A 27,991-nucleotide genomic window follows, 5' to 3' on the forward strand; every position below is an offset into this window, starting at 1 on the left:
CCGCTCCACTCCATCCAGCCTGGGCTACATACAGGGCGGATTCCATCTCAAAACAAAACAAAAAATAATAATAATTTATATTAATACTGCTCTAAAAATGTTATATATAGATTAGAGTTTTCTGAAGAATAGTTTATGTTGCTGGGTGAGTGAAGAAAAATAAGATCAAAGCACAAATATTTTATTTCAAACCAATATTTTTAATGAAAATTTCCCTGTTTTCTGATTTTACTTATGTTGAATGCCAATAAGAAATACATAAAGAACTCTGAGCATTTATATAGAGCTTTCAGTTTCTGTCTGTTTAATTTGATGTTCTGCTTATTCAATTATACTATATGTGTTTCTCAGAGTTACCCAGTCCATACATATTTGAAGAGACAATTTGGTGTAGAATTGTTAGTGTCCAGGCTCTTCCAAGCAAGATCTTCCAAAGGGATATCTCAAAAATATTCCTTAGAGTTGAAGTGGCAATGTTATATAGCCTAACAATTTTCATACTATTAAAAGCTTATAATAGCTGATCATTAAAATGCAGGTTACAGATTTTATATAAACACTACACATTTTACAGAGATTTTTAAATCAGGTTATAATAATTAAAAAAAAAAAAAAAGCGTTTGCTATAGCCCCAAATCAGCTCTTATGAGTAACATCTATCAAGTTGGTAATGAACATTTACTGAAGGCTTTATTTTAAGAAATTAGTTTTAAACATAAAGATGGACTCTAAGATATGATAAGGTAATTTCAATAAGATTATATCAAATCATACTTCAAGATGATTAAAAATATTACAGTACTACCCAAGTTATTAAAGAATAAGAATAGTATAATGTACTCTTCACATTACTGTCTTTGTTAATTGTTTTTCTAACAGCAAATGAAAGAGCTCAAATTTTGCTAAGTCAAGCATTCCATTTACAGTACAGTTCTTTTTAAAATATGCTTGATAACAAAGTGTTAAATACTGAATGTCTTACTTCTTTGTTATAAAGAAAAGAATGGGCAAGCATGAGATTTATGTAAGATCATTTGTACGCAAAAAGAAACTGCAGTAGATGCTTGTTTCTCTTAACCCTTATGTATCAATAGTTTGGCAAAATTCTGTTGAAATTTCTTGTCATAAAATGTCAGTGGACTTACCACTTGAGAATAGATATTTGCTTGTATATATAATACTACCATTATTAATAGAGTTCAAGTATTCCAAATGTAAGGATTTTTGAATCTTATATTAAATGGACATTACCAATTACTAATTATTACATTCCAAAGTTCCCAAGCTGAACACTCATTCTGCTCAAAACACAACGAAATGTTGCAGGTTGCATTTCCCAGTATTTCACTGGGTTGTTGAATAAACTTATTGCACTGTATAAAGATTTCTTCATCTTTGGCACTGTTGGACAGAAGTCATTTACTCCCACTCTTGCAATCGAATTAGAATGAAGGAAGATTATCTGTTGTAGTAGGAAAAAAGAAAGGATTAAAAATACCCAGTAAATGTAAATGGAAGATACTCTGTAGTCGCCATTTGTTTATGGGTTTATTCCTCTGTTTATTTTACATCGGCTTGAATGTATTTCCAGGTAAAGTAGATGTACTCACTTATGCATGTTAAATACCTATTATAACAACTCAAACTCATATGTTGTACACAAAAGTGTTGGGGAAGGACTCCTGCCAAGGCCTAGAGCATGCCCAGCTAATTTTTTCATTTTTAGTAGAGATGAGGTTTCATGATGTTGGCCAGACTGGTCTTGAACTTCTGACCTCAAGTGATCCGCCTTCCTTGGCCTCCCAAAATGCTGGGATTACAGGCATGAACCACTGTGCCTGGCTCTGCCTGGTCACATGGGTCACTGTCTCTGTCTCACTCCAGATAGATCAATAGATAGTAGATAGATAGATAGATACATACATACATACATACATGCATGCATACATACATAATGTTTACTTATATATAATACATATATACATATTTTTAAATATACATATATATGTGTATATATATGGTTACTTCAGTGCCATATTTACAATAATGAATTTAAAACATTAGAAATGATCAGAAGAATGAAATTTAATGCTGCAAGAATTAGGCTCACAATATGATTGTGAAGAATTATTAGCTGGCATTTTCTGTGACCAAAGGAGAATTTTTGTAAGTTGTTTTATAGAAAGATCTATCAACATCTTAAATGCATAATTGTAATATAGCATCAGCAGTTGAAATCAATCTTATGTACACCAGTGGACAAGTCACAATTTTATAGGCCGTGTACATGTCTTTTTAAGTTAAATTCTTACTCAAAAAGTGTCGTAAATAGAGGAACTTTCCTTCATTCCCTTTAACAGCCCTTCTAATTCCTTCTTTGGCCTTTTTTGGTAACAGTGAGATTTCTGGGAAATAAAAGCAATCTACTTCACTGACAGCATTTTGGTATGCTGAAGAGCAGAAGCCTTTTGCTGGCCAAAGTGGGATATCTTCCCTGGCTGTTGTTACCTGTAGATTCTGCCTTGATGTCTTAGTAAGACTGATACAAGCCCAATCATGAAAATTCTAGGCATTGCTAAAACATTTAAGTTTGGTGTTCAGTCCCCCAGCTGCTCAATATCAGTGCAAGGTATAGTTTACCATAGTACTGATCTCACTGGGAATGAAAACCTGCTGGACATCAGTGTGTTTACTTTGTGGGCATTCACTGAAGTGTATGCTTATGACTTGTGTTCTTCTGTTTGTGTTATCATTCTATTCATTTAATTAATGCTAGCAAGAGTATAGGTAGATTTAAGAGAGACCAGAAGCTGGAAGCAGAGTTGTGGAGCAAATGAAGCAGAAATGACATCAGGGATGGGGCAGCTTAAGAGAGGATAGACTCAAGTTGTAGTCACCAGCTAAACAGACATCCAAATGCAGCATTTGGAAAAGTCAAAGCAAAAGTTGTCACCTTGAAATTGGCACCTGCCTATATTGCATTCATTTTGATGGTTTGTATCTCAAAGGAGTACAGTGAACGAAACTTGTTTAAAGATACATTGGAAAGAAATAGAGAAGAGGCAAAGTGGCTTGATGCCCAGTTTTGTTCTCAAGCTCCTTTGAAGGTGAAAACTTTTGTTCTTGGGAAGATTTAAATCTTTATTAGATTCTCCGAGAAATCTGTGACCCCTCCCAGCCAGTTAAGAGTTGTCAAATTGGAAGGAAAAGATTTCTAATAATGAATAACAACAAACGACAAAATAGGAACTCATGATGCTCCAGATGGTGACTTTAAATTGGTTATATACTGTATTCTGGTTGGAATGCTTTTTAAAAACATATACATGTCTATCCTGGCACCAGACTGAAAGCGAAAATACTGGGAGCCTAATCCTCGTGCTGTGCCTTGAGAAATGTTTCCAGATCAAAAGAACATGTGACCCTACTCCCTGTCCTCCTGACTAGTCCTGCCTCTGCAGAGCCACCCCTGCCCTAAAATCTGAAATTAACTGTGCCGGCGGTTTTGCCACAATGTCCTGAGCAGTTTCAACAGGAGAAACCAAAAGACGGAAATGGATCCTGAGCTTTCTTGTGACGCCGACGTAGAAACCATTCTCCTAAAGCTCTCCTACTTCTTAAAACACCTCATGCAACCTGGAGAGTCATTATGTTTGAATCACCCTTGCTGCTTACTTGGTCTTTGCTTGAGGTATGCTAAAGTGTGTTATAAAAACTAAAGAAAATACTGATACCTACTGAACACAAGTAGAATGTTTTACCTGGAGGTATTTCAACTCTGGTAATCCTGAAGGGATTTTTTTTAGTTTATTGTTTTCCAAATGTATTTCTCTCACACGTGGTATGTTAGCAAGACTCCCATTTTCGATATCTGTGATTTTGTTGTTTCCTAGGCCCAGCCTAAAAATGATATAAAATGCATCAAGTCTTACATAGATAGTTAGGTGTGATAGAGTTAGCTGAAAACACCACAAACTAGTTAGAATATAAGCCTGTCCTATTTATATATATGTTCAGACAAAGATATTTCACGACTTTATTTAATAACGTATTTTCAGTATGTAACAACCATCTCCCAGTTTTGTTAGAAAATTCTTTAACCTAAATTTAACAAAAGGGAAATTTGAAAAGTCATTTTCTTCTTTTCACTTGATTTGCCGCTATCAGCAGAGTTGGTAATAATGTTGGTTCTTTTTTTTTTTTTTTTTTTTTTTTTTTTGAGACGGAGTCTCGCTCTGTTGCCCGGGCTGGAGTACAGTGGCACGATCTCGGCCCACTGCAAGCTCTGCCTCCTGGGTTCAAACGATTCCCCTGCCTCAGCCTCCCGAGTAGCTGGGATTACAGGCACCCTCCACCATGCCTGGCTAATTTTTGTTTTACCATGTTGGCCAGGCTGGTCTCGAACTCTTGACCTTGTGATCCACCCGCCTTAGCCTCCTGAAGTGCTGGGATTACAGGCGTGAGCCACCTCACCCAGCCAATGGTGGTTCTTTCTAGTTTTCCCTTCACACTCTCCAGTTCCAGCTGCAGTGGGCTAAACAGACAGTGATCTCTACCAGGGTCCCTGTGCACATTCTCCAGGAGGTATCATTCTAAGTTAAAATTTTGGGAATTTTTACCTTTGTAGTTCTTTGTATCGTTTAAAATCCTCAAGTTCCACTGTTGAAATTTTATTGTAATCTAAATGAAGCTCCAATAAAGTTGGTGGTAAGCCTAATAAGAAGAGAAAGATATATGTTAAGTATCACCAAGCCCCATTGTCTATTTGTTTACTTTTCAAGTTGCAGATTATGGATTTAGGCAACTTTTTAGGTACTTGCTCTTTTTTTTTTTTTTTGAGACTGAGTTTCACTCTTGTTGCCCAGGATGGATTGCAGTGCTGCAATATCGGCTTACTGCAACCTCCATCTCCCGGGTTCAAGCAGTTCTTCTGCCTCAGCCTCCTGAGTAGCTGGGATTACAGGTACGCACCACCATAACTGGCTAATTTTTTGTATTTCTTAGTAGAGATGGGGTTTCACCATGTTGGCCAGGCTGGTTTCGAACCCCTGACCTCAGGTGATCCACCCGCCTCGGCCTCCCAAAGTGCTGGGATTACAGGCTTGAGCCACCACACCCGGCCTGATACTTAGTATTTATTAACTTCTTATTATGGTAAAATTGTAACCATTCATAAAAATAGAAACTAGTATTATGAACCACCATGCTTAGCTTCAACAGTTATCTCCATTTTTCCTATCTTGTTTCATCTCCTCTATTAATTATTTATTGACTTGTTTATCTGTTTTTATTTTGCCACATTTCTTTTGCTGGAGTATTTAAAGTCAAATCTTATACATAATGTCATTTCATCTATAAAATCTTCAACTGGATGTCTGTAACTGATAAGGTCATCTTGTTTTTTTTTTTTTTCTTTGACATAACCACCCTGTTAATATCACATCTAACAAAATTAATAAATTTTTTACTGTCATTTAATATAGTAAAGTTTCCCCAGTTGTCTCAAATATGTCATTTTACAGTTGATTTGTTCAAGTTAGGATTAAATGAAGTTTACAGAATACATTTGTTTCTTATCGCTCTTGAAATCTCTCTTAATGTACAACATACTCCCTCCTTTTTTCTCCCTCTTCTGTTGATTTATTTCTATATTATTAATTTGTTTGAGACACTCCTTTTGTGGATTTGGCTGACAGCTTCCATGTAATATCATTTATCAGAATCCTTTAACTTCTTCCTGTGCCCTGGTAGTCAGATCCAGAGATGCATTCAGATAGAAGTAAATCAGCCTTTCACCTGAAGGTCTTAGCATTCATGCACAATTTTTGCCTAGATCCATTCTCTCATTAGGAATTGGAAAATGGTGACTTCCTGATGTCATTCTTTATGGATTAGTTGGAACTCTTCTCTAAAGAATTTTCTTTCATTAATTATTTGGTTACTTTGTAAGATTATTTTTACAGAAAAGGCAGCAAAACTTGATTGTTTCAAGTAATGAATTCATGCAATGCCCGGAGGTGACCAGTTAAGGTTTTTTGTATGTTTTTTGTTTGTTTGTTTTTTTAAACACGATTATAAACATGGATTTTTACTCTGTTTGATATGTTCAGGTCATTGCAGTATTTATTCTTCCTTTTCTTTTCTTTTTTCTTTTTCTTCTTCTTTTTTTTTTTGTGTGGCAGGGTCTCACTCCGTCACCCAGGCTGGAGTGTAGTAGCACAGTCTTGGCTCACTGCAACCTCTGCCTCCCAGGTTCAACTGATTCTCTTGCCTCAGCCTCCCAAGTAGCTGGGACTACAAGCGTGCACCACCATACCCAGCTAATTTTTGCATTTTTAGTAGAGATGGGGTTTCATCATGTTGGCCAGACTGGTCTTGAACTCCTGATCTCAAGTGATCTGCCTGCCTTGGCCTCCCAAAATGCTGAGATTACAGGCATGAACCACTGTGCCTGGCTCTGTTCTTTCAATTAGCAGTAGTTTTCTGTAAACTAAGTGTATCTGTAGTACCCCCACACATGGCAGGTGCCCAGTGAATAAAATTACTCCTTCTCTTCTCACGGGGGCATATCCTGACCCCCACTCTCCCCAGATGAACTAAAGCTGGAATAAAAGGGACTGACCAGAAGGTTCCGTCAAACCTGATTTTGTTAGCCCTATATACAAAGTATTATTTGTTAACCCAAGTATCTGGTTAGCTAGCTGGAAAATGCTTTCCTTCTTTCAACTCTTGATGAAATATTTCCTTTCTATATTAGCAATAAAGACTGATGAAGATAATTGAAACATCCTTATGAATAGCAATAATAGTCTTCATGACTGAATTTATTTTGATAACAGAATCTACTTTGAATTTTAAAATAAACTAGGGAACAGAAAAATAATTCTTCTAAACTGAGAAGGTTCTAATTTCTTGAATTGTGATTAATTGAGCTTAATTGTATTTATGGAATGATTATATGGACCCTCCAGTATGTAAATAAAAGTTCTGTCCTCAAAGACATTATATTCTAATTGAGCAGATCCATCATACATACAAAAATCACTGGAAAAATAGCTGATGCAATGTGCCAGCCTGTTCTAGAATAGGTTGTACAAAGTCAGAAGGGAGAAATCTCTGGGAGAGGACTTGTAGAAGTTGAGGGAACTGTTGTGTCCCTTAGGAAATGAGGAAGGTGGGTAACCAGAGAGAAGAGTGAAGTGTAGCCTCTAGGGTAATCAAGCAGAGGTGTGAATTTGGCAGAAACTCAGTAACTGCTGACAAATGTTAGCACACTTTTGTACTGGAATTTCTATTCCCACCCTGTCTTCGTACAGGTCTCCTTCTTCCCCACACAGTATCATTATACAGTAGAACTTCCTGAACGAATAGGAAAGAAGACATTTTCTTCCTGTCCACATGATAACTTGTTGGGTCTGGTGAGGACCCTCAGGATATCTACATCCTTTCATCTTGCCACAGAGGGTAATATTGACTGGATTATGCCACGCAGGCAGTCAGCTTTCACAGGTTAGTGAATTCTGAATGTCAAAGGGATTTGAAGGAATAGTTATTTAAGTTGAGAGATTTGATTCCAATTTAAATTTCTAAAGATTCCTTTTGGCTTTGAAAGAATCTTGAAAACTTCATGAGAAGTTAAACCTTTACTTTTCAGATACACTTTGAAATATAAAGAGAATTTTATAGTGTAGGAAAGTCTTCTGGTGTGAACATAAAGAATGGCCAGGCCGGGCATGGTGGCTCAAGCCTCTAATCCCAGCACTTTGGGAGGCCAAGGTGGCAGATTACAAGGTCAGGAGATTGAGACCATCCTGGCCAACATGGTGAAACCACGTCTCTACTAAAAATACAGAAATATGGCCGGGCGCGGTGGCTCAAGCCTGTAATCCCAGCACTTTGGGAGGCCGAGACGGGCGGATCACGAGGTCAGGAGATCGAGACCATCCTGGCTAACACGGTGAAACCCCGTCTCTACTAAAAAAATACAAAAAACTAGCCGGGCGAGGTGGTGGGCGCCTGTAGTCCCAGCTACTTGGGAGGCTGAGGCAGGAGAATGGCGTAAACCCGGGAGGCGGAGCTTGCAGTAAGCTGAGATCTGGCCACTGCACTCCAGCCTGGGTGACAGAGCGAGACTCCGTCTCAAAAAAAAAAAAAAAAAAAAGAATGGTCATGCCAGGAGATGCGGCCTGGAACAGCAGCTCCCTCCTCCAGCCCTGTAGGCTGCCCTCCTCACGTCCCTCTCCCTTCTTCTTTTCCTTGTCTTCACTCTCCTTTACTGGATGTCAGCTTCCAGCATATGAAAGGGATTTTATATGTTTAACTTATTGGATAGCATTTGCATTTTTTGTTGTTTTTCTAAAATGGGAAGGTAAATGTAACATTTTTGGTTTCTTGTAGAAAAACATCCACCTCCTTTAAAGCTAGACTAAGATGGTTTTTTGGATTTGTATAGTTCTGAATTAAACTGTTGTGTTCCTGGATAGAAAAATTATCTTTCCTCTTTTACTTTAGATGATCTTTAGGTGACCTCTTTTACTTAAGATGATCTTTAGGTCTCGATTAATAATAACAGCTTTACTATGTCTTTTAAATTCTCTGTGTATGTTTGTTTTATTGATCTTCTGGGTCAGCTGAGTAGATTAGAGGGGGTCGTGATGAAGTTGCTGCTTTAACTCATGGATACTGAAAGAGAGTTGTTGGAAAGTAAAAATATGTTGTTAATCATAGGGGTTATTTTTGACCCAGTTAGTCATCAAAGCAAAGAGAGTGTGTGCCCTTGTTGGGAATAAGGAAAGCAAGACTTTGAGCAAGAGTTCCAAGAAAGGCAATCCTATGCAGCTAATCATCAGACAGGGAGCTTGGAAGTAATGGGTTAGAACACTGGCCATCTGGCAGACTTAAGGAGCATTCTACTTGAGGTGCTAGCCTTGGGTCACACAAAGCCATGATAAAGAGCACAGTGCTCATCTTGGTAATGATTATGTCACAGGTGGTCACTTCCTATCTGCTAGATGTTGTCCCCAAACCTTTCTGTGTATTGGTCCATTAATCTTCACGGTATACCTGGGAAGAAGCTGGATGCCATTCCTGCCAGAGCCAGGGGCTGCCCAGTCTGGCCTCATAGGCTTCACCTCAAACTGCGGCTAAATGCCTGGGGACAGGGGCTCTTGCCCCATCTATCTTTCTCTGCTTTCTTCCGTATAGATTTCCCACCTCTAACAGGTACTTCACAGAATGACAGGTATAAATGAGTAAATGTCAGGAAAGAGAAGGAAAATTAAACATTCATTGCTTCTTAGTGTTTATTCTTAGTGGAGTAAAAAAAAATTATGGCTTAATTCTGTCAGGAAAAAAAAGCACTACATATGGCATTTTATGTGTGTGTAGACTACATTGACCAGATTTACTGGTGCAAGGATTTCTAGTTGCAGTGTATACTGTACAGTTTCCAATATTAGATTTAATCGTTACTGAAAGGTGACAACTTTAAAATACCATATCTTAGATAAAGTAAATACAAACCTTTAGGAACTGAGGTCAGTTTTGCTTCTGCAATTCTGATATGGAACACCGTCACCCCTTCAAATGCCCCTGGCTCTATCCCATTATTATCAAGAGGATTTGCACTCATTTCTGTCGGAGGAGAATGACATGACTTAGCACACATAGGTTGTACATAAAGGAAACTCGCAGTGCAGAGAGACACATCCCAAGAATGAATATCCCAAGAAGCGTGACCTTCATCTAGGCTCATTCTCACTCAGTATATCTGCTTCTGTCTATCTACTGTCCTTTCTGTCAGCAACAGAAAAATACTGCTTTGTATTATGTAAACTGGAATATATGAGAAGTTCACTATTATTCACTTTGAATTACCAAATCAGTGACATTTTCACTCTCCTCCAACCATGAGCACAATTAAGGTTTTTTAATTATAATAGTGCATCAAAAAAGATCATCCTTCATATAATCCAAAATGCTTACATTTTTCTGTGTACATTTTTGTGTCTTAAACTTTTTAAAATTGTAAGTCAATTATAAATTATTGTTTTGTTAGCAGAAATATAACTTTGAAGAAATGCCAGTAAGTGAGGCCAGGCACTTGGTTGAATTAAATGAATAAATGAATTAGTATTATTGGTTATGAATTTTGAATGGATATTATAGGGAGATGGCATGGTTATATGATGGGTGTTAGAAATAAAATCAGGTAGAGTTGTAAATATAAAACAAAAAATTCCTCACATCGATAATCTTAAAGCAGATAACCAAATGTTAGGTGCACATTCTAAATAATATCCGAACTAATTTTGTATATTATATTTGAGTAGCTTATGCAATACATTAAAAATACTACCTTTAAATTAAATAAGAATAATTTATATTTTATTAATTAGGGTCTGGTCAGAAACAGAAACCACGCTAAGTCTTTCAAAGGAGGTTCTTTTTTTTTTAAATGGAGTTTCACTCTGTCACCCAGGCTAGAGTGCAGTGGCACAATCTCGGCTCACTGCAACCTCCGCCTCCTGGGTTCAAGCAATTCTCCTGCCTCAGCCTCCCAAGTAGCTGAGATTACAGGCACCCATCACCATGCCTGGCTAATTTTTGTATTTTTAGTAGAGACGGGGTTTTACCATGTTGGCCACGCTAGTCTCAAACTCCTGACCTCAGGTGATCCGCCCGCCTTGGCCTCCCAAAGTGCTGGGATTACAGGCGTGAGCCACCAAGCCTGGCCTCAAAGGAGGTTCTTGAGGGAAAGAGAGACAGTATTACAAAGGTCATATTTTCTTTAAGTGCTAAAAATTTTGTTGGACATTTTAATTGATTTATAAATGGCTTATCTAGGCAAAGATTATTATATTTAAACATTAATTTTGGAAATTATTCTTAATAGTGGCGATAAAGTGTTCTACATCTGTTTGTTATAATTTCAAGATGTCCCATTCATTTGAAAAACTTACCTAAAACATGTAAAGCATTCATTCCTTTGAATGTGTCCTTTTGTATTTTCTTAACTTTATTTTCATGAATTCTGAGTTCTGCTAATGATTTGGGAAGATTAAGTGGTATTTCACTTAGTTGATTGTGGGACAAATATAGCCTTCGCAACTTCTTTGTGGTTAGAAAGGCTTTTGGGTGAATCTTTGTTAGCTTGTTGTTGTTCAGGATCAGACCCTTGATCAAGCATAGAAAGTTACACAATATTAGGAAGTGGATTTAATTTACCAGTATTCTACAGTGATTAGCCAATCATGGAAATCAGTATAATTTATATCATTGGTGTACTAGATCACCCATGTAAAAAATTTCCCAGCCCAATCTAAGCTTTAAAAAAATTTTTACTAATGAGTTAGAAAAGTGCAGAGCTTTAATAATTAATGTTGTGCCATTGGTTTAGATAGAAGTGCATCTTTTAAACCTTTGAATAGATAATACATTCATATGGTTAAGGCTTCAGCCTCTACTCAGCCTCCTATTTCCCTTCAGGGAAGTGACCAACGATACTATCTTTATCTTATCTTAAAATCTGTTTACTCTACAAAACTATGTTTAGTGCACACCAAATATACTTTTGCATGATTTTGTCTACTTTGAAAACCTCACTTCTTTCATATTTACTAATGTTTACCATTTCTCCCAGAACAGAGACCTGAAAGGAAAAAACTCCTACAAAGTACCCTCAGCATTCTGGCATATTTTACATATTGGGGAGATAGTAATGGATCCTGAGAAATGACTCAATCTCTGATCAGTTTTTTGGATATTTCTCAGGGCAATAAGACAGCATCCTCCAGAGGGGGTCTAGTAACTCCAGAGAGTAAAAAGAGCTCGTACCAGTGTGAGTGTGCTCTCTGCTACCAAGTCCTTTGCAACATGTCCAAGGGTGCGTGGCTGCTTGGGTGACCAACCATCTCAGTCTGCCCAGATCATGAGGTTATGGGATGTGGGAATTTCAGAACCAAAACTGGGAATGTCCTAGGCAAACTGGGACATGTTGGTAACACTGATAACGATTTGCATTGCAAAATGAACATAGCTCAGTTCTTTACTCATTGCCAGATTATTCAGAGAGAATTTTCTATGTTTACCAAGAATGATGACAGGTCACTGAGCGTCTTCAGGACCTTTCTGTCCCTCTTTACCAATCCAGGTCATCTGATTTTCTCAAGGAGCAGCTCTAGATTCATTCATTTTATGATTTTGTTCTCAAATTCATTTCACAAAAATCTTCCTTTGTTTCCAGACTGGAAAAATATGCCTCACTGGTATTACTCACGTTGTTGTTGTTTTTCCATGGCAGAAATACACATTTTGGTTGCTCAGTAAACTCCTTTTATCTGCACGTTTCCTCATCTCACTCTTGGCCCTTTGTGCTTTCCTTTTCTCACCCTCCGGAAATTCCAGATAGATCACTATTGCTAAAAGTTTCACCAAGAAAGGATAAGCCTAGGAGAAGAGGTGAAACTACATTTTGTTACCAACTGGTAAAATATCCTCGTTTCTGAGTGTGTGATGCCAACTGAAAGTATCTTCTCTTTTCCTTTGGTTACACTGAAAAATGAGGCGAGGGGAATTTAACAACTTGGTGGATCATCGAGATGGTTTGTGAATCCTCTCTTGACTCCATGAGGTAAATTTAGCTGGAATTATTACTCTCCTTTTAGTGAAGAGGAAATGCATAAAGTGAAGAAAGGTGACTTGCCTATGCCATCCAACAAGTGAGGGTTAGAGAGGCCCCACCACAAAGTGAACCTGTGCGTCAGTGAGATCCAAGTCTAGTGCATTGGGCTTTTGTTAGTTTGTTTTTCCTGATTAAAACATGCAGTTGTTGGAACTGTGTAAAAGGAAGGAAAAGTAATACACAACTGTGTAAGAGGTTTTGCGCAGGACTAGTAAGAGCCGCGCCACACGGCTGACTGCCCTGCATGGTGAGCTGGCTAAGTGATCCAGTTAAACTGCACTCCCAGTGCCGACTTGGTGGTCACAGAGCCTCCAATTCATCATTAACAAACAGTGTAAGGACAGAAGATGAGAAGAACCTAGCCATTCAGTAGTAGGACAGTGATTCATGCCACATGTGTCTGATAATGGCTGGAAGTGAGCTGGGAGGGCTGTGAGTGTGTTCAGTGATTTTGCTCTGACTGTATCATTCTTTGTGTAAGAACCCGAGTGCCAAATAAGCAGCTAAAACATAACACAGAGAATTTGTAGAATGTCTAAAATATAGTTTGAGTCTCTTAAAAGACATATATAAGGTGATACTATAATTATATAAATGTTTTGTAATTATATGGTATACCCACAATTCAAATATAAAGCATTTTATTCTTTTTTTAATACTTTTATATATTTTTTAAAGTGCTTTAAAAAGTGATTTACGGCCAGGCGCGGTGGCTCAAGCCTGTAATCCCAGCACTTTGGGAGGCCGAGACGGGCGGATCACGAGGTCAGGAGATCGAGACCATCCTGGCTAACACGGTGAAACCCCATCTCTACTAAAAAATACAAAAAACTAGCCGGGCGAAGTGGCAGGTGCCTGTGGTCCCAGCTACTCGGGAGGCTGAGGCAGGAGAATGGCGTAAAACCTGGGAGGCAGAGCTTGCAGTGAGCTGAGATCCGGCCACTGCACTCCAGCCTGGGCGACAGAGCCAGACTCAGTCTCAAAAAAAAAAAAAAAAAAAAGTGATTTACATTAGTACACCCGGTCAGTCGGGTCAGTCTGCTAATAGTAGCTTGGCAGTAATACTACTTAACAGCTGGGGGCTTCCCCACCATTGCTCTGTACCTGACATGCATTTCTCAGAGAAAATCAAGTAGGTCTAAGAAAGATCCTGATACCTTTTAGTTTCTCATTTCCTGGTGAATAACAAGAATACATATGGGCTAAGTCCCTGGAATGCTCCTAAAATGTAATAAAATAATGATATGACAGATTTAAAACTTTCATAGCCCCAGTATTAAATATGCCATTAGTTATTATTCTTGTGGTTATCTAAGCTGCAAAGGGGTTGAAGAAGTGGTAAACACATCCACAGGCTGTATTTCCAACTTCTGATGGTAGAATAATGGCCTTGCCATTCTCCCAAAGATTCTGTGGCCTAAAGTTAGTGGGTGGACTGGGTGAATCCTCAGCAGAATCCATTGTGTCATTTCTGAATGTCTTAGTGTTTTAGTGAGACCTAACTTATAAATATACACTCTTCTAGTTGCTCTTTTATATTGATATGGAGCCTTACCAGATCTGAGCTGCCTGCACACTTTGAAAGTGAAAACAGCAGACAAGGTGCTGGCTACCTGACAGTGCAGTGTGAGAGCTGGATTTTGCAGGGAGGCTCAATGCGAGGATTGAGCATCCCTCAGTCTGCCTTAAGTATGATCAGCATACATGCCTCGATCCCAGGGTGACATGGAGGGAGGGATGGGCCAGAGGGTCCACTGCACTGACCCAGGGTGACAGGGAGGTTTGGTGACCCCTCATCTCTCAGCCACAGGAACAGAGCCAGGCCTACATGGTAGCAAGGGGCTAGTATGGTTATGGTATTTTCTACCCTGTTCTCTTAGTTTTAGCTTACCTAGAGATGACAGACTTTAAATTTGCTTTCTCCAGCACAGCCTGAGAGTGTGGGGAAATGGCCTGGAATAGCCAGGCCTGGCTTACGGCCTCAGATGATACAGAACCAGAGCTCTTCCTCTAACACCACGCCGGAGTCAGCAGGCAGGAGCTGTGCTGAGGGGAGGTGGTGATACTTCCACAGCTGTGGCGGGGGAAATGAGGCGCTCCTCCAAACCCAATTTCAGACTAAGTCAGAAATTTTACTTGCTAAAATCTAGAAACTTCAAAATGGTTTTTTGGTTTGTTTTTGTTTTCAAGACAGGGTCTTACCGTGTCACCCAGGCTGGAGTGCAGTGGCATAGTCACAGCTCACTGCAACCTCTACCTCCCAGTTAAGACTACATGCACCACCACCATGCCAACTAATTTTATATTTTTTAAAGAGGTGGAGTCTTGTTATGTTGCCCAGGCTGATCTCGAACTCTTGGGCTCGAGTGATCCACCTGCCTCAGCCTCCCAAAGTGCTGGGATTATAGGCATGAGCCAGCCCAAAATGTTAAATGTGGAAGTAGTAATCTTTTAAATCCTAGAATATTAAAATGATACTAATATAGTAAAGAAAAAATTCTTTTCCTCTTTAAAGATCCAATAAAGAAGCCATACGTGTATATATTAATCAATCAGATATATTCTATGTGCCGCTGTTAGAGATTTGTGGTGTCTTCACACGTTTGGGTAGAGATTTCTTACACTGTTTGCTAATGATTGTTGTAAGTAATTGTTTTCTTGTTCATTTTAATGTATAGTGACTGTTACTACCTGAATAGATTGTAAGCTTATTTGAGGACCATTAAGGTCAGCCCACTGCCTTTTACATGGCTATTACTTAATAAACATCCATTGAATTAGACTATTAATTGAATGAAATCTGTAATTTTTAATTGACTAGAACCCTGTTGAATGCAGGGATTTTTGTCATTCTTTACGTACAGAAAAGTAATACTTGTTTATACTAACATAGTATAATTAATCATTACAGCAAAGATTATATAATTAATCATTATAGCAAAGAGTTTTCACTTAAATCTTTGAAAGTATGAGGATATATTCTTACATAAAGCGAAGTGAGTCCTTTAAAATCATTTTCTTTGATTTCCTTAATTTTATTGTTTTGAAGATCAACCATTCGAGTATCAAATGGAATGTTGGTTGGGACTGAGGTCAAACCTTAGAAAGAAACAAACATATTATATAGTAGAGAATCATGCTGAAGATGAGATTACTAATATGATAGAAACACATTTTTTCAAACCCATGATTATCATCAAGTTACACATGACTTAACCGTCATAACAGATGACCAAAAAAACATTGTTTTGGGGGAAGACCTCAGGACCTTTTTGAGTAACTTACTAATTTTTACAAGGTGTCTAGATTGGTATAGCTGTCACCACTCATCCCCTCTAAGGTGGAATAAAAGGTGATAAATTGGAGCTGCCCTGGTGGCTGTGAGAAAGAAGGTGATCAACCACTGAGGTGCAGCTTCTGTTGATGTACCTTTGGCTGAGGAATATTAGCTTTCTTTGCAAATTTCCAGGCTGTTATAGTGCTAAATTGGAGCATATGGGTCTTGATAATTTTTCCTTCTTTCTTTTTTTTTTTTTTTTTTTTTGAAATGGAGTCTCGCTCTGTTGCCCAGGTTGGAGTGCAGTGGTGTGATCTTGGCTCACTGCAACCTCCACCTCCCAGGTTTGAGCAGTCCTCCTGTCTCAGTCTTCTGAGTAGCTGGGATTACAGGCGTGTGCCACCACGCCTGGCTAATTTTTGTATTTTTAGTATAGACGAGGTTTCACTATGTTGGTCAGGCTGGTCTCAGACTCCTGACCTCACGATCCGCCCGACTGGGCCTCCCAAAGTGCTGGGATTACAGTTGTGAGCCCGTGCGCCCGGCCGGGTCTTGATCATTTTAAGAAGCCTTAGAAAGTTGTGTTTAGAAAATAGAAAAATTAGATTTTTTTCATGTATATTACCAAAAACTTTGCCACCCATTTCCTTTAATTAATTCCTCTAATTAGTTGCAAATTCTTTGATTTCCACATGCTGATTCATACATAATTCTTTTTTTTTTTTTTTTCTTGAGACAATCTTGCTCTGTCGCCCTGGCTGGAGTGCAGTGGCACCATCTCAACTCACTGCAACCTCCGCCCCCTGGGTTCTAGTAATTCTCCTGTCTTAGCCTCCCGAGTAGCTAGGATGTGTACCACCATGCCTGGCTAATTGTTGTATTTTTAGTAGACACAGCGTTTTGTCATGTTGGCCAGGCTAGTCTCGAACTCCTGGACTCAAGTTATCCTCCTGCCTTGGCCTAGATGTCAGTACACTTTTGATAGAACCGTCCTCACTCCTGAAGTATAGTCATACATTTAATAGCCAAAAATTGAAGAACTGAAAATCTAGTATTTGAATATCAACATTCTATCCTACAGCTCTGTATACTTTTCCTTTCCATACTTTAAAATTGGCCAGGCGTGGTGGCTTACACCTGTAATCCCAGCATTTTGGGAGGCCAAGATGGGTGGATCACTTGAGGTCAGGAGTTGTAAGACCAGCCTGACCAACATGGTGAAACCCCGTCTCTACTAAAAATACAAAAATTAGCTGGGCCTTGTTACACATGCCTGTAGTCCCAGCTACTCGGGAGGCTGAGGCAGGAGAATCGCCTAAACCCAGGAGGCAGAGGTTGCAGTGAGCCAAGATAGTGCCATTGCACTCCAACCTGGGTGACAGAGTGAGACTCTATCTCAAAAATAATAATAATAATAAAACAGGCCGGACGCCGTGGCTCACGCCTGTAATCCCAGCACTTTCAGAGGCCGAGGCAGGCGAATCACGAGGTCAGGAGATCGAGACCATCATGGCTAACACGATGAAACCCCATCTCTACTAAAAAATACAAAAAAATTAGCCGGGCGTGGTGGCAGGCATCTATAGTCCCAGCTACTCAGGAGGCTGAGGCAGGAGAATGGCGTGAACCTGGGAGGCGGAGCTTGCAGTGAGCCGAGATCGCACCACTGCACTCCAGCCTGGGCGACAGAGCAAGACTCTGTCTCAAAAAACAAAAGTAGTAATAATAATAATAATAATAAAATAAAATTGACACTCAAGAAATTTAACTCTATATGGGAAGAAAAGGGGGTTAACTTGATAAATTAGCAAGGTAGAGGGGCAGTTCTGTTTGTTAGAATAGATTTATTTTGCCATTTTTATGAACACAGGAAATTATTTTGGTTTTAGAAAATGAAGTGGAAGTTTTATAGGAAACTGGAGGTTCTGCAGAAAGGATCCTCCTAGTAACACAGATTTTGACAAACCTACTCCTGCCCTGCCCCTGTTGAAACTGAAGTTCTGAAAAGAGTTTCAACTCCTGAGGGAGGAAGAGTGATAAGGGCCCAGACCCTTTTTATGGTCATGTTTTGGGGGAGGTAGGGTGGTTGCGGCAGCATGCTGATGGCATGTCTGACTGTCACAGATATCCTTAGGTGGATTTTGTTTACTAGAGTTTTTTCAAAGCTAAATGTTCGGGAGACTGTGTGATGGGAACACCAGATTCCTGCCATGAGGTAGGTTGGGCTTCTCAGGTCTTTGGTGACAAGTACTGGAGCAGTTTCATGCAATGTCTCATCCAAGGTCTAAATGTTGGAAGCATATGACTGCTCTGCCGTGGCACATATGGAGGCTAGCACGTGGGGGTGGTCTGCACTAAAGATAAATGTGTCCTTATTCGCCATCTTACCCAGAACCAACCCAATTTACATCTAGTGGAGTCATAGCAGATACACATATTTTTATCTGGAATTTTGACTTACAAAGTGCTTTAACATGCACCCATTCTGCAGACTGATAGCAGGTAATGTTTTTTCTTGTCTGAGATGCAGTTTAGTACAATAGTACGTTCTCGTATTCCCTGACTAACCTCTTCTCGCACCCACCATCTGTCTCAGCTTCTGCATTTCTTGTTCCTGCTGCTTTTTCCACAGTCATTCTGCATGAACAGGTTTTCTCAAACAGTACTTGAATCTTAATCTCTTTCTCATGAGAATTCCATAGGTAAAGCGTAAGACCCATTTCTTTCCTAGCCTATTTCATTAGACTTTACTAGTAAGTCTAGCTCATATTAGTCTCCCCTTTTCCTGAATGCTTTTTGTTCGCCTCTCATTTTGTCATATAATGACAAACTTCATTAAGGTCTCTAGAGTAGATTATTATAAGCTTTAACTCTTGCCATGAATGCTATGGCAGTAGGAAGCAAGTCTAATGCTTTTCAAGACATCTGCTCATATAGACTCATGCAGTGACCCTGTTGGGCCATCAGCCCTTGAGTGGGAGTTGTGTGCCAAACCTTGACCTCCATAGTGGGGTCAGTCTCAGCTGTCCCCTCTTGGAAATAACTGAGGGCAACAACTCTTGATATGCATTGCCATCATGTCCCCTCCCTGAACAGGGCATGGGTGTGCTCTTGAGTGCTCCTTCGTTAGAAGTATTAAAGAAAATACTCAGCAAAGAATTATAAATTTTAAAAAGACTTTATCCACTTTTTTCTTAGGCAGTTTTAAACCCACATTGTTAAAAAGCAAATAAAGCATTATCTTTAAAAGGTCTAGATTAGAGATTTCACAAGCTTTCTGTAACTCGTTTCATTGTTCTAGACACGCAGCTTATTTTGTTATCATGGGGTTTTACTCAAAAGTACAGTCTCAACCTGCTAACACCCTGAGATAGAGCTGCATGTGATGTCCATTCTCTCTGAAGGGAATTAAAATTAAATGCCTTGATTTAACTGGGGAAGAGAAGAAAATGTTCTATGTACAACATTCCCTTAGTTTTCCTCTGATTTTCTTAATTTTAAAAATAAGTTTGGATGTACTTTGAGGTTTGCTGTACTTTCCACCTGAAAACTTAAATGAAAAAAATCTTGTACAATCAGTGAGATTATTTTTGAAATTTCTGTGAAGACTTTTTCCATCCTTCAAGTTGTCAGAATAGCATTACTATTCTTCAAAACAAAATTGGCTTATATTCTTACCTAAATCTGAGCAATGTACAACTCGTGAATAGCACTGACATCCAAATGGACACATTGGAAACAGATCAAATGGGAAAAAAGGGATTCTTGGCTCTCTTGTTGGAAAAAGAGAGTTGTCCTCCTCCTCCTCATCATCATCATCATCTGTGTCTTCCATATCCTTCAGCATCATATTCTTCAATGCCATGTGTGAAGGGCTAAAGAAGGGTTTGGCAGAGCACAAACCCAGGAATAATAGGAGCACATACTCCTTCATGGTGTCTTAGTGTAGATCGGTCTAGGACTAAACAGAAATTGGATATTAAGTTTAAATGGATATAATTCCTGCATATATACATTACTCAGTTCCGTCAAGAGTGCAATGAAATTACATTTTTATCAATTGCTTAGCTAATGTGAGAGTAAATTTATAAAGATTTTTGGAAGACATTTCAGCAATGTGCATTGGGAACTCTAAAAATATCTCTGTTTTTCAGATAGTAATTTTACTTTTTGGAATGTAGTCTCAGGAAACATTTCTAAAGTGCACAAAGATGTTCATCACAGTATAATAGCAGAAATATTTGAGACAATTATAATGGTTACAAGGGAATAGTAAAATAAAAGAGTATATTCCATGAAATATTTTGGAACCCACAAAATGCTTGCAAAGACACTTTAAAATATGGGATATTATCTTTTGTGAAATGAAAAAAAGCAAATATAAAAAATCCGTAAACTGTATACTTACAAACACTCAGAAACAACCAAAAACAAACCTGGCAGGAATATACCTGATTGATGATAAACTCTGGTTACTAGAACCATAGATGACTTGTGTTTTCCTTTTTCCTTTAACTTTCATAATGAGCAATGAGTATTACCTTTATAATGAAAAAGCTAATAAACATGTTAGAAACAGATTATCTTACCTAACTCTGTATTCCCAAAATCTTTCTGTTGCCTTAATGTATTCAGTGTCCCTGAAGGAGGAGTGTCTTCATTGTCTCCTTAGACAACATCTGGAATTTTTCCTTAACTGATTTCTCTCCACCTTTCCCAACCTCACTCTCATAGTTGGTCACTTTTTCCACAAGTGGTATATTTTTCCTTCTAATCTGTTCCATTGTCTAATGTTTGATCCAAACTGTCTGATGTCCAGACTGTTCTTTCTTACTCGTCTTTCCACTGAGTTCTGTCTGTTTGTTTGTTTTGGTTTTGGGGGACCAGGTTGCTTTCAGCTGTGTTTTTTAAATGCACACAAAACAGAACTATACAAACAAGAACCTTCAGAGCATAGATTTATTGCCATATTTACATATCACAATTTTTAAATTGTCATCTGTGAAATGTGTATATTCTTCAAAATTTTCAAAAATTAAAAACATGGAATTATTCGAAATAGATGCATCCTAGAGATGCTCGCTGGTGAAACTGAGTCGTGGCAAGAGGGCATCCACTCACCACCACAGCAGAGGGCTCCGCAGACCCTAACAGTCAACCAGGCTACAGTCACCTAAATAGTCCACCAGGCCTGCCATTGCCCGCCATTGCCCAAGTGCCAGAGAGCAGCTGAGCTGCAAAAGACTTACATAATCAGCTGGGATTGGCGCAGCCTCAGGAAGACCTACCCCTCCAAATCCCAACTGGTTACAATTTCCCAGAACCAAAAAATCAACTTCAACATCCCTCCACGGGCCTGCTTTTTCCTGGATTTAAAAATCAAGAATGAATTCATTAACTTAATTAATATCTTCATTTATATGTGGTATGTCTTTTTTAATCACCAGACAAGGGCTAGAATGTCCTACTGTCATTAGTTATTAACCTGATGATTATTTAATTCCTCATATGCTCCAAAAATCTAAATGGTGGCATGAACATTTGCCCACTGGGTAGCTGGATGGCACTGGTCAGGTATGTGTGATATTCCTATGATAATCCACACTAATGCTAGGAAAGAGATTACAGAACAGATCTGAGAATGGCAAGAGTTTTTTATATTTTAATAATCCTATCCTGATTCCCATTTCAAAACTGGCCCTAGCCTCCCAACTGTACACTACTTTGTGGAGGTGTCAATTCAGATGTTATTCTAGACTCATCCCTCATAGGAAATGAGGTGTAAAGAGCTTAAGTGACTCGCCCAAAGTCACCTACCAAATATAAATGGAGCCAGAGCTAGGGCTCATGTGTCCCAGCTCCCTGTTCTGTGCTGCCTTCTGCTCCAGCTCATGTTGGGGGGACTCAGTTGTTTTATCCAGAAATCTCGTGGCTTCCTGGGCATACTCTGTCATTTCTTGTTATCTAACCAGTATACAAATTCCTGTCCTGTATACATCTGTACATAAAGAAGCACCTGTGTAGCTTGGACTGGAAGGTAGAGAATAGAATGATTGTGAGGTCAGATTTGTGCAGTACAGGGTGATAGATTGTGCCGGCAACACAAGGTCCAGTGGCTTCTGTTGGAGAGCCCCAGGTGGAAATCATCAACTGTGGCTGACCACTGTTCTGTAGCGTGTGTGGGGTGTCCCTGCTGGCAGGCAGGTTGATGTTTCATATTCCAGTCATCCTGGGAATCCTGTATGGGGTCCTGGTAAAGGTTACTGGGGGCTTCCTTTTCAATATCACTTTGTCCCTGGCACATTGTCTCTGTTCCTTGGCTGGCTATCTGACTTTGACTCATTATGTGTTTTGACTTAGGGCTGTTGTGTGGCTCCTGACTCCTTAAGGTTTAGTGCCCAGCTTTGCCTCAGCCTTCAAAATACTCATTCCCTAGAAAAGTCAGCTCTTGGCCGGGCGCGGTGGCTCAAGCCTGTAATCCCAGCACTTTGGGAGGCCGAGACGGGCGGATCACGCGGTCAGGAGATCGAGACCATCCTGGCTAACACGGTGAAACCCCGTCTCTACTAAAAAAATACAAAAACTAGCCGGGCGAGGTGGCGGGCGCCTGTAGTCCCAGCTACTCTGGAGGCTGAGGCAGGAGAATGGCGTGAACCCGGGAGGCGGAGCTTGCAGTGAGCTGAGATCCGGCCACTGCACTCCAGCCCGGGCGACAGAGCGAGACTCTGTCTCAAAAAAAAAAAAAAAAAAGAAAAGAAAAGTCAGCTCTTGGTCCTTAGCTAAATCAAAGTTGGCCCCTGATTCCAGTTTATTCTGTAACATTCTTGCATTACAGCTCTGTCTTCTAGGTGCACAGCTACCCTTGACCTTGTCTGACCTTGGCAACAAGAAGCTATAGAATTATAATGTCATTTGAGGTCCTGTTTCTGGCTTTCTTTGAGGTTGCTGGAGTTATTCAGTGGGCATTTACCAAGCACGCACTGTACCCCAGGCAGTGTCACTTGTCAGAATTCTGAATCTCTTAAAGTAGAGCACACCTTCCTCCCCATCCTCTTCTCTCCCTCACTTCCCTACTCAAAAATAAAAAACCCACAACTCCTGATCAACTACTGTCAGGTAAATATGAGATCGTAAAGTTAACACTTGAATGTCAGGTGCATTAATAGAAAAACTAAAAAATAAAATGCGTAGATTAGTAAATAGACAATGTAAACCTTATATACTGTGACTTATGGGGTAGGAATAGGGGTGTGGGGCTTTAATACTAGATGTGTGGTACCCAGAGCTTTGAAAGTAAAATTCTTCACCATGTCTGTCTACGCATAACCCTCAGTTTACTGTTTGAGACCAGTAGAACTAAAGACATTTATAAAAACATATATTCATATGAAAAAAAGATTGAAATAGAATATACAAACCTGGCAAGAGGGATAATGGGATTATAAGCAAAGCATTTTTTTCTTCCCATGCATAGTTTTTTAATTATGTTGCTTTTAAAATATTTTAAATGTCAGTCCGCCAGCAGAATTTTCTTTGCTTTATTACTACATATACTGCTGTCTTTTCCTACCACTTTTGGTAGGAGTTGGTATAATCAAAGGTTTCCCGTACACACTATTCTCACCTATCTCTAGCCAAAAGTCAAACAATAGCACCTACTTGGGAAATTGTTTTGGGGTTCACAATTTCTTGAGGCTTAATCATATTTGTTCTGGTCAATGGGAAATGAAGATTTTGATAAGGTTATTTTTTAAGTTGGTTGATCTGTTTTGTTTGTTTTTTGGGTTGTTTGTTTGAGATGAAGTCACTCTGTCGCCCAGGCTGGAGTACAGTTGCACCATCTTGGCTCACTGCAACCTCCACATCCCAGGTTCAAGTGATCCTCCCACCTCAGCCTTCCAAGTAGCTGGGATAACAGGCATGTGCCATCATGCCTGGCTAATTTTTTGTATTTTTGTAGAGACGGGGTTTCACCATGTTGGCCAGGCAGGTCTTGAACTCCTGACCTTAAGTGATCCACCCATCTTGGCCTCCCAAAGTGTGCCACTGTGTGAGCCACTGTACCCAGCGTGATTGTTTTAGTTTAAGCATTTTTCCATAGAATCTTTGAACTATATGGACTTTATGTTCCCAGTCTGGACCGGAAAAACCTATTTAACAGATAATATAACCAAAATGCAGAAACCAAAAACTATGGAACTTAAAAAAAAAAAAGTAAAACACCAGGAATGTGTTAGAGATCCAAAGTGGGGTGCCAAGAACACGTCGTGGTGTTCCTTGTGGCCTGGCAGTGGGAGCAAGGACTGGCCTCGGCTCCTTTGCACACCACATAATGGTTTCCCAGATGCCTTCAGCCTCGTGCCGCTGTCAAAAGAGGCTTCCACAGTACTGAGTTGAGGTTCAGGATGAGGAACGGGATCACGTGTGAGGAGCAGAACTGACAGTTGAGAGGAGAAGGAGAAGGTACACAGGGCAGGGAAGGCAGGGAGTGGAACAGTAGTGGGCCTGCTTTTTTCCACATCCCCGCCTCAGGGCTGCTGACCAGCCCCCCAGTGGCATCAGGAGAAGCATTGTCTCTCCTCTTTTCTGAGACTGATAAGTTACTGCCCTTAATCAAAACTGAGGTAAAATGAAAACATGAAATGGAGACTTCTGTCTGCAAGTTTTAGGCAGTAGCATTATCTGTAGTTGTTAGGAAGCATTCCAGTTGCCGAGCAGTGGAGGCAGCCATTTTTATATAGCAGTTGGGCCCTTTCCTGGAGAGTAAGAGATGGAGACCTTTGAAACAGGAGTTCTTCCTGGTGGTGAAGGTTCCAGAACATTCTGGAACAGGGAGCATATCCATGCTGCTTGAATAACCCCAGGGAGAGGATACTGCCTCAAGGCAGCATCTTCCACAGTTGCCCATCCATGGCTGTTAGGAAAGATTATTTTATATGGAAACTCAAAAATGCCTTCTGGAAAATTCATTTCTCTCTGCTAGTTCTGTCTTCTGTTAGCCTTATACAATTAATCTAATCTTTTGCATTCTTGTATCCTGGTTGCTTGCAAAGAAAAAAGGCCAATCTTGATTCCATGAGGAATTTGTTATTTACACTCTTTACCTGAGTCTCTTGCTGGGTCTCTTCCACCACTTTGTTAGTAAGTACAAGTTAAGGATAGGTCCTAAACCTCCCCCAGTTCAGTGTGCAACTGTTTACCAATAGGAAAATAATGGAATGTCTAGGAGGGAAACCTAGATAGCAGTATTTTTTCTTATTATTCAGAAAGAATGTAGAGAATATTATATGTCATTTAAAATGATATGACTTTTGCTTGTTTTGAGTTTATGAATGAGGTATAACCTCTGTTTTATTAGTTTTGGCAGTATTCAGATTATTCTATTTTTAAAACCTTTAAAAATATTAAATCTTCTCAGGAATACTCAATATTTCCCTGATTTAGACCAGTTTTGCCAGTGTTTTCCACTCATGGAAAGCTTTGGATTTTGGTTTCAAGTCTCTCTTAATCAGAATACTATTTGGAGTGTTCTTCCAGTGCTACTGCTGTTACTAATAAATCACAGCAGCCTAGAGCCAAGAGAGGCCTTTGAGACCTTCCCCCCACGGCCGTCTTTTACTGAGAAAAAGCTGAGGCAATGAGTGTCCAGAACTGGCTGGAGGTGGTGGAGCTGAGGGCTGGCCTCCTCACTGCTTGTTGGTTGTGCTTTCCACTAGACTGCATGTCCTCCTAAATGGATTTTAATCTCATAGTTACTTCCAGACAGTAAACAGACTTTCCTCTGGAAAAGCCTAGTTAAGGAGGTTTGGCCAAGGTCTTAAAAGAGTTCATAACATATGGACTGGAAATATAGCTTAAGAAGCACATAAGCTTTCTTTTTTCCATTTAACTGGTCTACAAACTTAGAATGGAAAGTTTGTCTAAGTGAAATGGTATTTCCTCTCAGACACTATTATTAGGTAAATAAGTCACTGTGCTTTTAAATCCCATGTTTAAAGGCCCGCTTGGCAACCTTTCCCTTGATTTAAACATGCCTATCAGTTCACAGGTACCAGTAGCAGATTTCAGTATATAAATGTGATGTAACATACTCCATATATTTCACAGAAGGAATCCAAACCAAATTCAGATATAATCAAGGCACAGCCTTGTAAGCTAACAAATGAGTTAGAAGTCCAAGCATGCATTTGGAAACTTACTCACAGTACCATTTGTTCGTGGATACTGACAAAGGTAGCACTTTCCTTAAAAAGCAGTTAATTTTACCTTAGAAGTATAACTAGCATTCTGACGAAGCATTCTGGCTGTTTTTCCTTTTATACTAATTTTTCCCTTCACTAATTTTTCCATATGTCTAGCAACCAAGCTACTGTCTTAAAAAACGAAATCTCCTCCCTCTCCATTTTTATGATGTTTCCCACAGTGCTTCAAGACTTGTACTTGTAAAGTTAATCGTTTTTGTCTCAAACCTCAGATCAGTTATCAGAATATTTGTTTTTAATTGAGTAGTTAGTTGTAACAGAAGACTATATATCCTCTGTTCTTTCCACTACTACACTATACTCCTTAATGCCAAAAAACAAACTAAAAACATCAGGATCCTTTTATGTGTGTGGGCTTGTGCTTGATTTTTCTTTCTTTATTTCTTTCTTTTAACAACTTGATTCTTGGATTTAAACAACTTTATTTTTAGGGAAATATAACCCCCTCAGGTTCTTTATGACTCAGTCCCTACACCATGTGGCCACTGTTTCTTGGGTGCCACACCTCTGAATAGATTAACATGAAAGAATGCTGTGCACTATTTAGGTTACTAGGGAGTAGAATATTGAATACATTGCTTAAATTTTTTAATCTAAAATTTAATCAGAAATTTACTTTGAGAGTGGACAAAGGAAATCTTTGAAAGTATTAAATTCTGACTGTATATATGCTGTGAAAATTTCCTAATCTTTCATATTGAATATAGTGCTAGCTGAACTATTGCTAATAAGTATTCTTTCTTGGAATTGTATAGATTTCCATTTAAACTTTTCAGTGCCATTTCATTATAATAAGGAAGACATTTATCAAGGAAAAATATGAATATTCAAATGTATAAGTAAAAATGACATTTCAGTAATTCACACATTTTAAATACACATTCGACAATATTTTAAATATTGAAAAATATATTTACTGTTTCATTTAATATAGCTGTGATATCCCCAAACTTCATGATCATTATTGTAGCAATGTTATTTTCCTAGATAAACACACAAGATGTTTATTTAAATGACTTTTAAAATCAATCATGTTAACATTTATGATAAAGCATAATGACAGGTTTTCACTTAGCTGGAAAAAAAAGTCACATAATTATATTTAAAATAAATTATAGATAAGACATAAAACTAGAATAATTTTAGGTACAAATTTAGGTTTATATTTAAATGCTGATTTTTAAGAAATTATAGAGATAAGCTTTGGACTTTATCATATGATTTATAAGCATTTATTAATAACATTAATGTCTCCTTAGTACTGACTATAAAGTATACATTGGTACATGTAAGATAGACATGAAACATACCTGTCAGAAGAGAGTAGTCCTCCTAAAAGTAGAAGTTATCCACCATGTACTACTTATCTATAATGTAAATGTTCTCAGACACTGTGTAAGAAGAAAAGATGAGGAGGTATTACATATAAAAGAAAAAAAACACCCTTCAACACAGTCCTGGTGTGGCTGCACCCTGGATGATACTGGAATAAACTGCTCCCACAGATTAGTCCATGTTAGTACTGAGGAGCAAGATTAAAACTTGTTACTGCTCATGTGTTTTCCATCACTGTTTGTATCGTAGCCAAGACTTCTAGCTAAACTCTAGATGTCTACTGGAAGATTCTGAAGGAAAAAAAAAAGTTTAATAATGCATGGCAACTGGCCATTGAAAGTGCAGTCGGAGTCATTCAAGAAATACCTAGTTTTAAAAATACAAGATTCTTAAGTGAATGAATATTTGTAAATTACAATTTCAAAAGTTACTCAA

At 38.9% G+C, this 27,991-nt stretch overlaps 2 protein-coding genes across 2 annotated transcripts in view; one reads left to right on the forward strand and one right to left on the reverse strand.

Annotated features, from left to right (window-relative positions):
• Positions 1–27,991, forward strand: part of CENPP (centromere protein P) — a 272,761-nt gene that overhangs the window by 122,171 nt on the left and 122,599 nt on the right. The gene's annotated exons all lie outside the window — the stretch shown is intronic.
• ASPN (asporin) lies at positions 180–27,798 on the reverse strand. Its single transcript, XM_015117270.3, has 8 exons — positions 27,532–27,798; positions 19,638–19,920; positions 15,669–15,781; positions 10,962–11,175; positions 9,523–9,633; positions 4,620–4,713; positions 3,762–3,900; positions 180–1,462 (listed from the first exon to the last, which is right to left on the reverse strand). The coding sequence occupies exons 2-8, from the start codon at positions 19,891–19,893 to the stop codon at positions 1,265–1,267; spliced, it is 1,125 nt and encodes a 374-aa protein (XP_014972756.1). The 5' UTR covers positions 19,894–19,920; positions 27,532–27,798; the 3' UTR covers positions 180–1,264.

The sequence above is a fragment of the Macaca mulatta genome, chromosome 15, assembly GCF_049350105.2.
Source record: "Macaca mulatta isolate MMU2019108-1 chromosome 15, T2T-MMU8v2.0, whole genome shotgun sequence".
In the NCBI taxonomy this organism is placed as follows: Eukaryota; Metazoa; Chordata; class Mammalia; order Primates; family Cercopithecidae; genus Macaca; species Macaca mulatta.

What these genes read in the sequence shown, in the direction of transcription:
- ASPN (XM_015117270.3), bottom strand. Translation starts at nt 19,893, where the DNA reads ATGAAGGAGTATGTGCTCCTATTATTCCTGGGTTTGTGCTCTGCCAAA. An exon ending in TGTACATTGCTCAGATTTAG is followed by an intron (nt 15,782 to 19,637) that starts GTAAGAATATAA and finishes TTTCTTTCTAAG; the next exon opens with GTTTGACCTCAGTCCCAACC. An exon ending in CGATACAAAGAACTACAAAG is followed by an intron (nt 3,901 to 4,619) that starts GTAAAAATTCCC and finishes TATCATTTTTAG; the next exon opens with GCTGGGCCTAGGAAACAACA.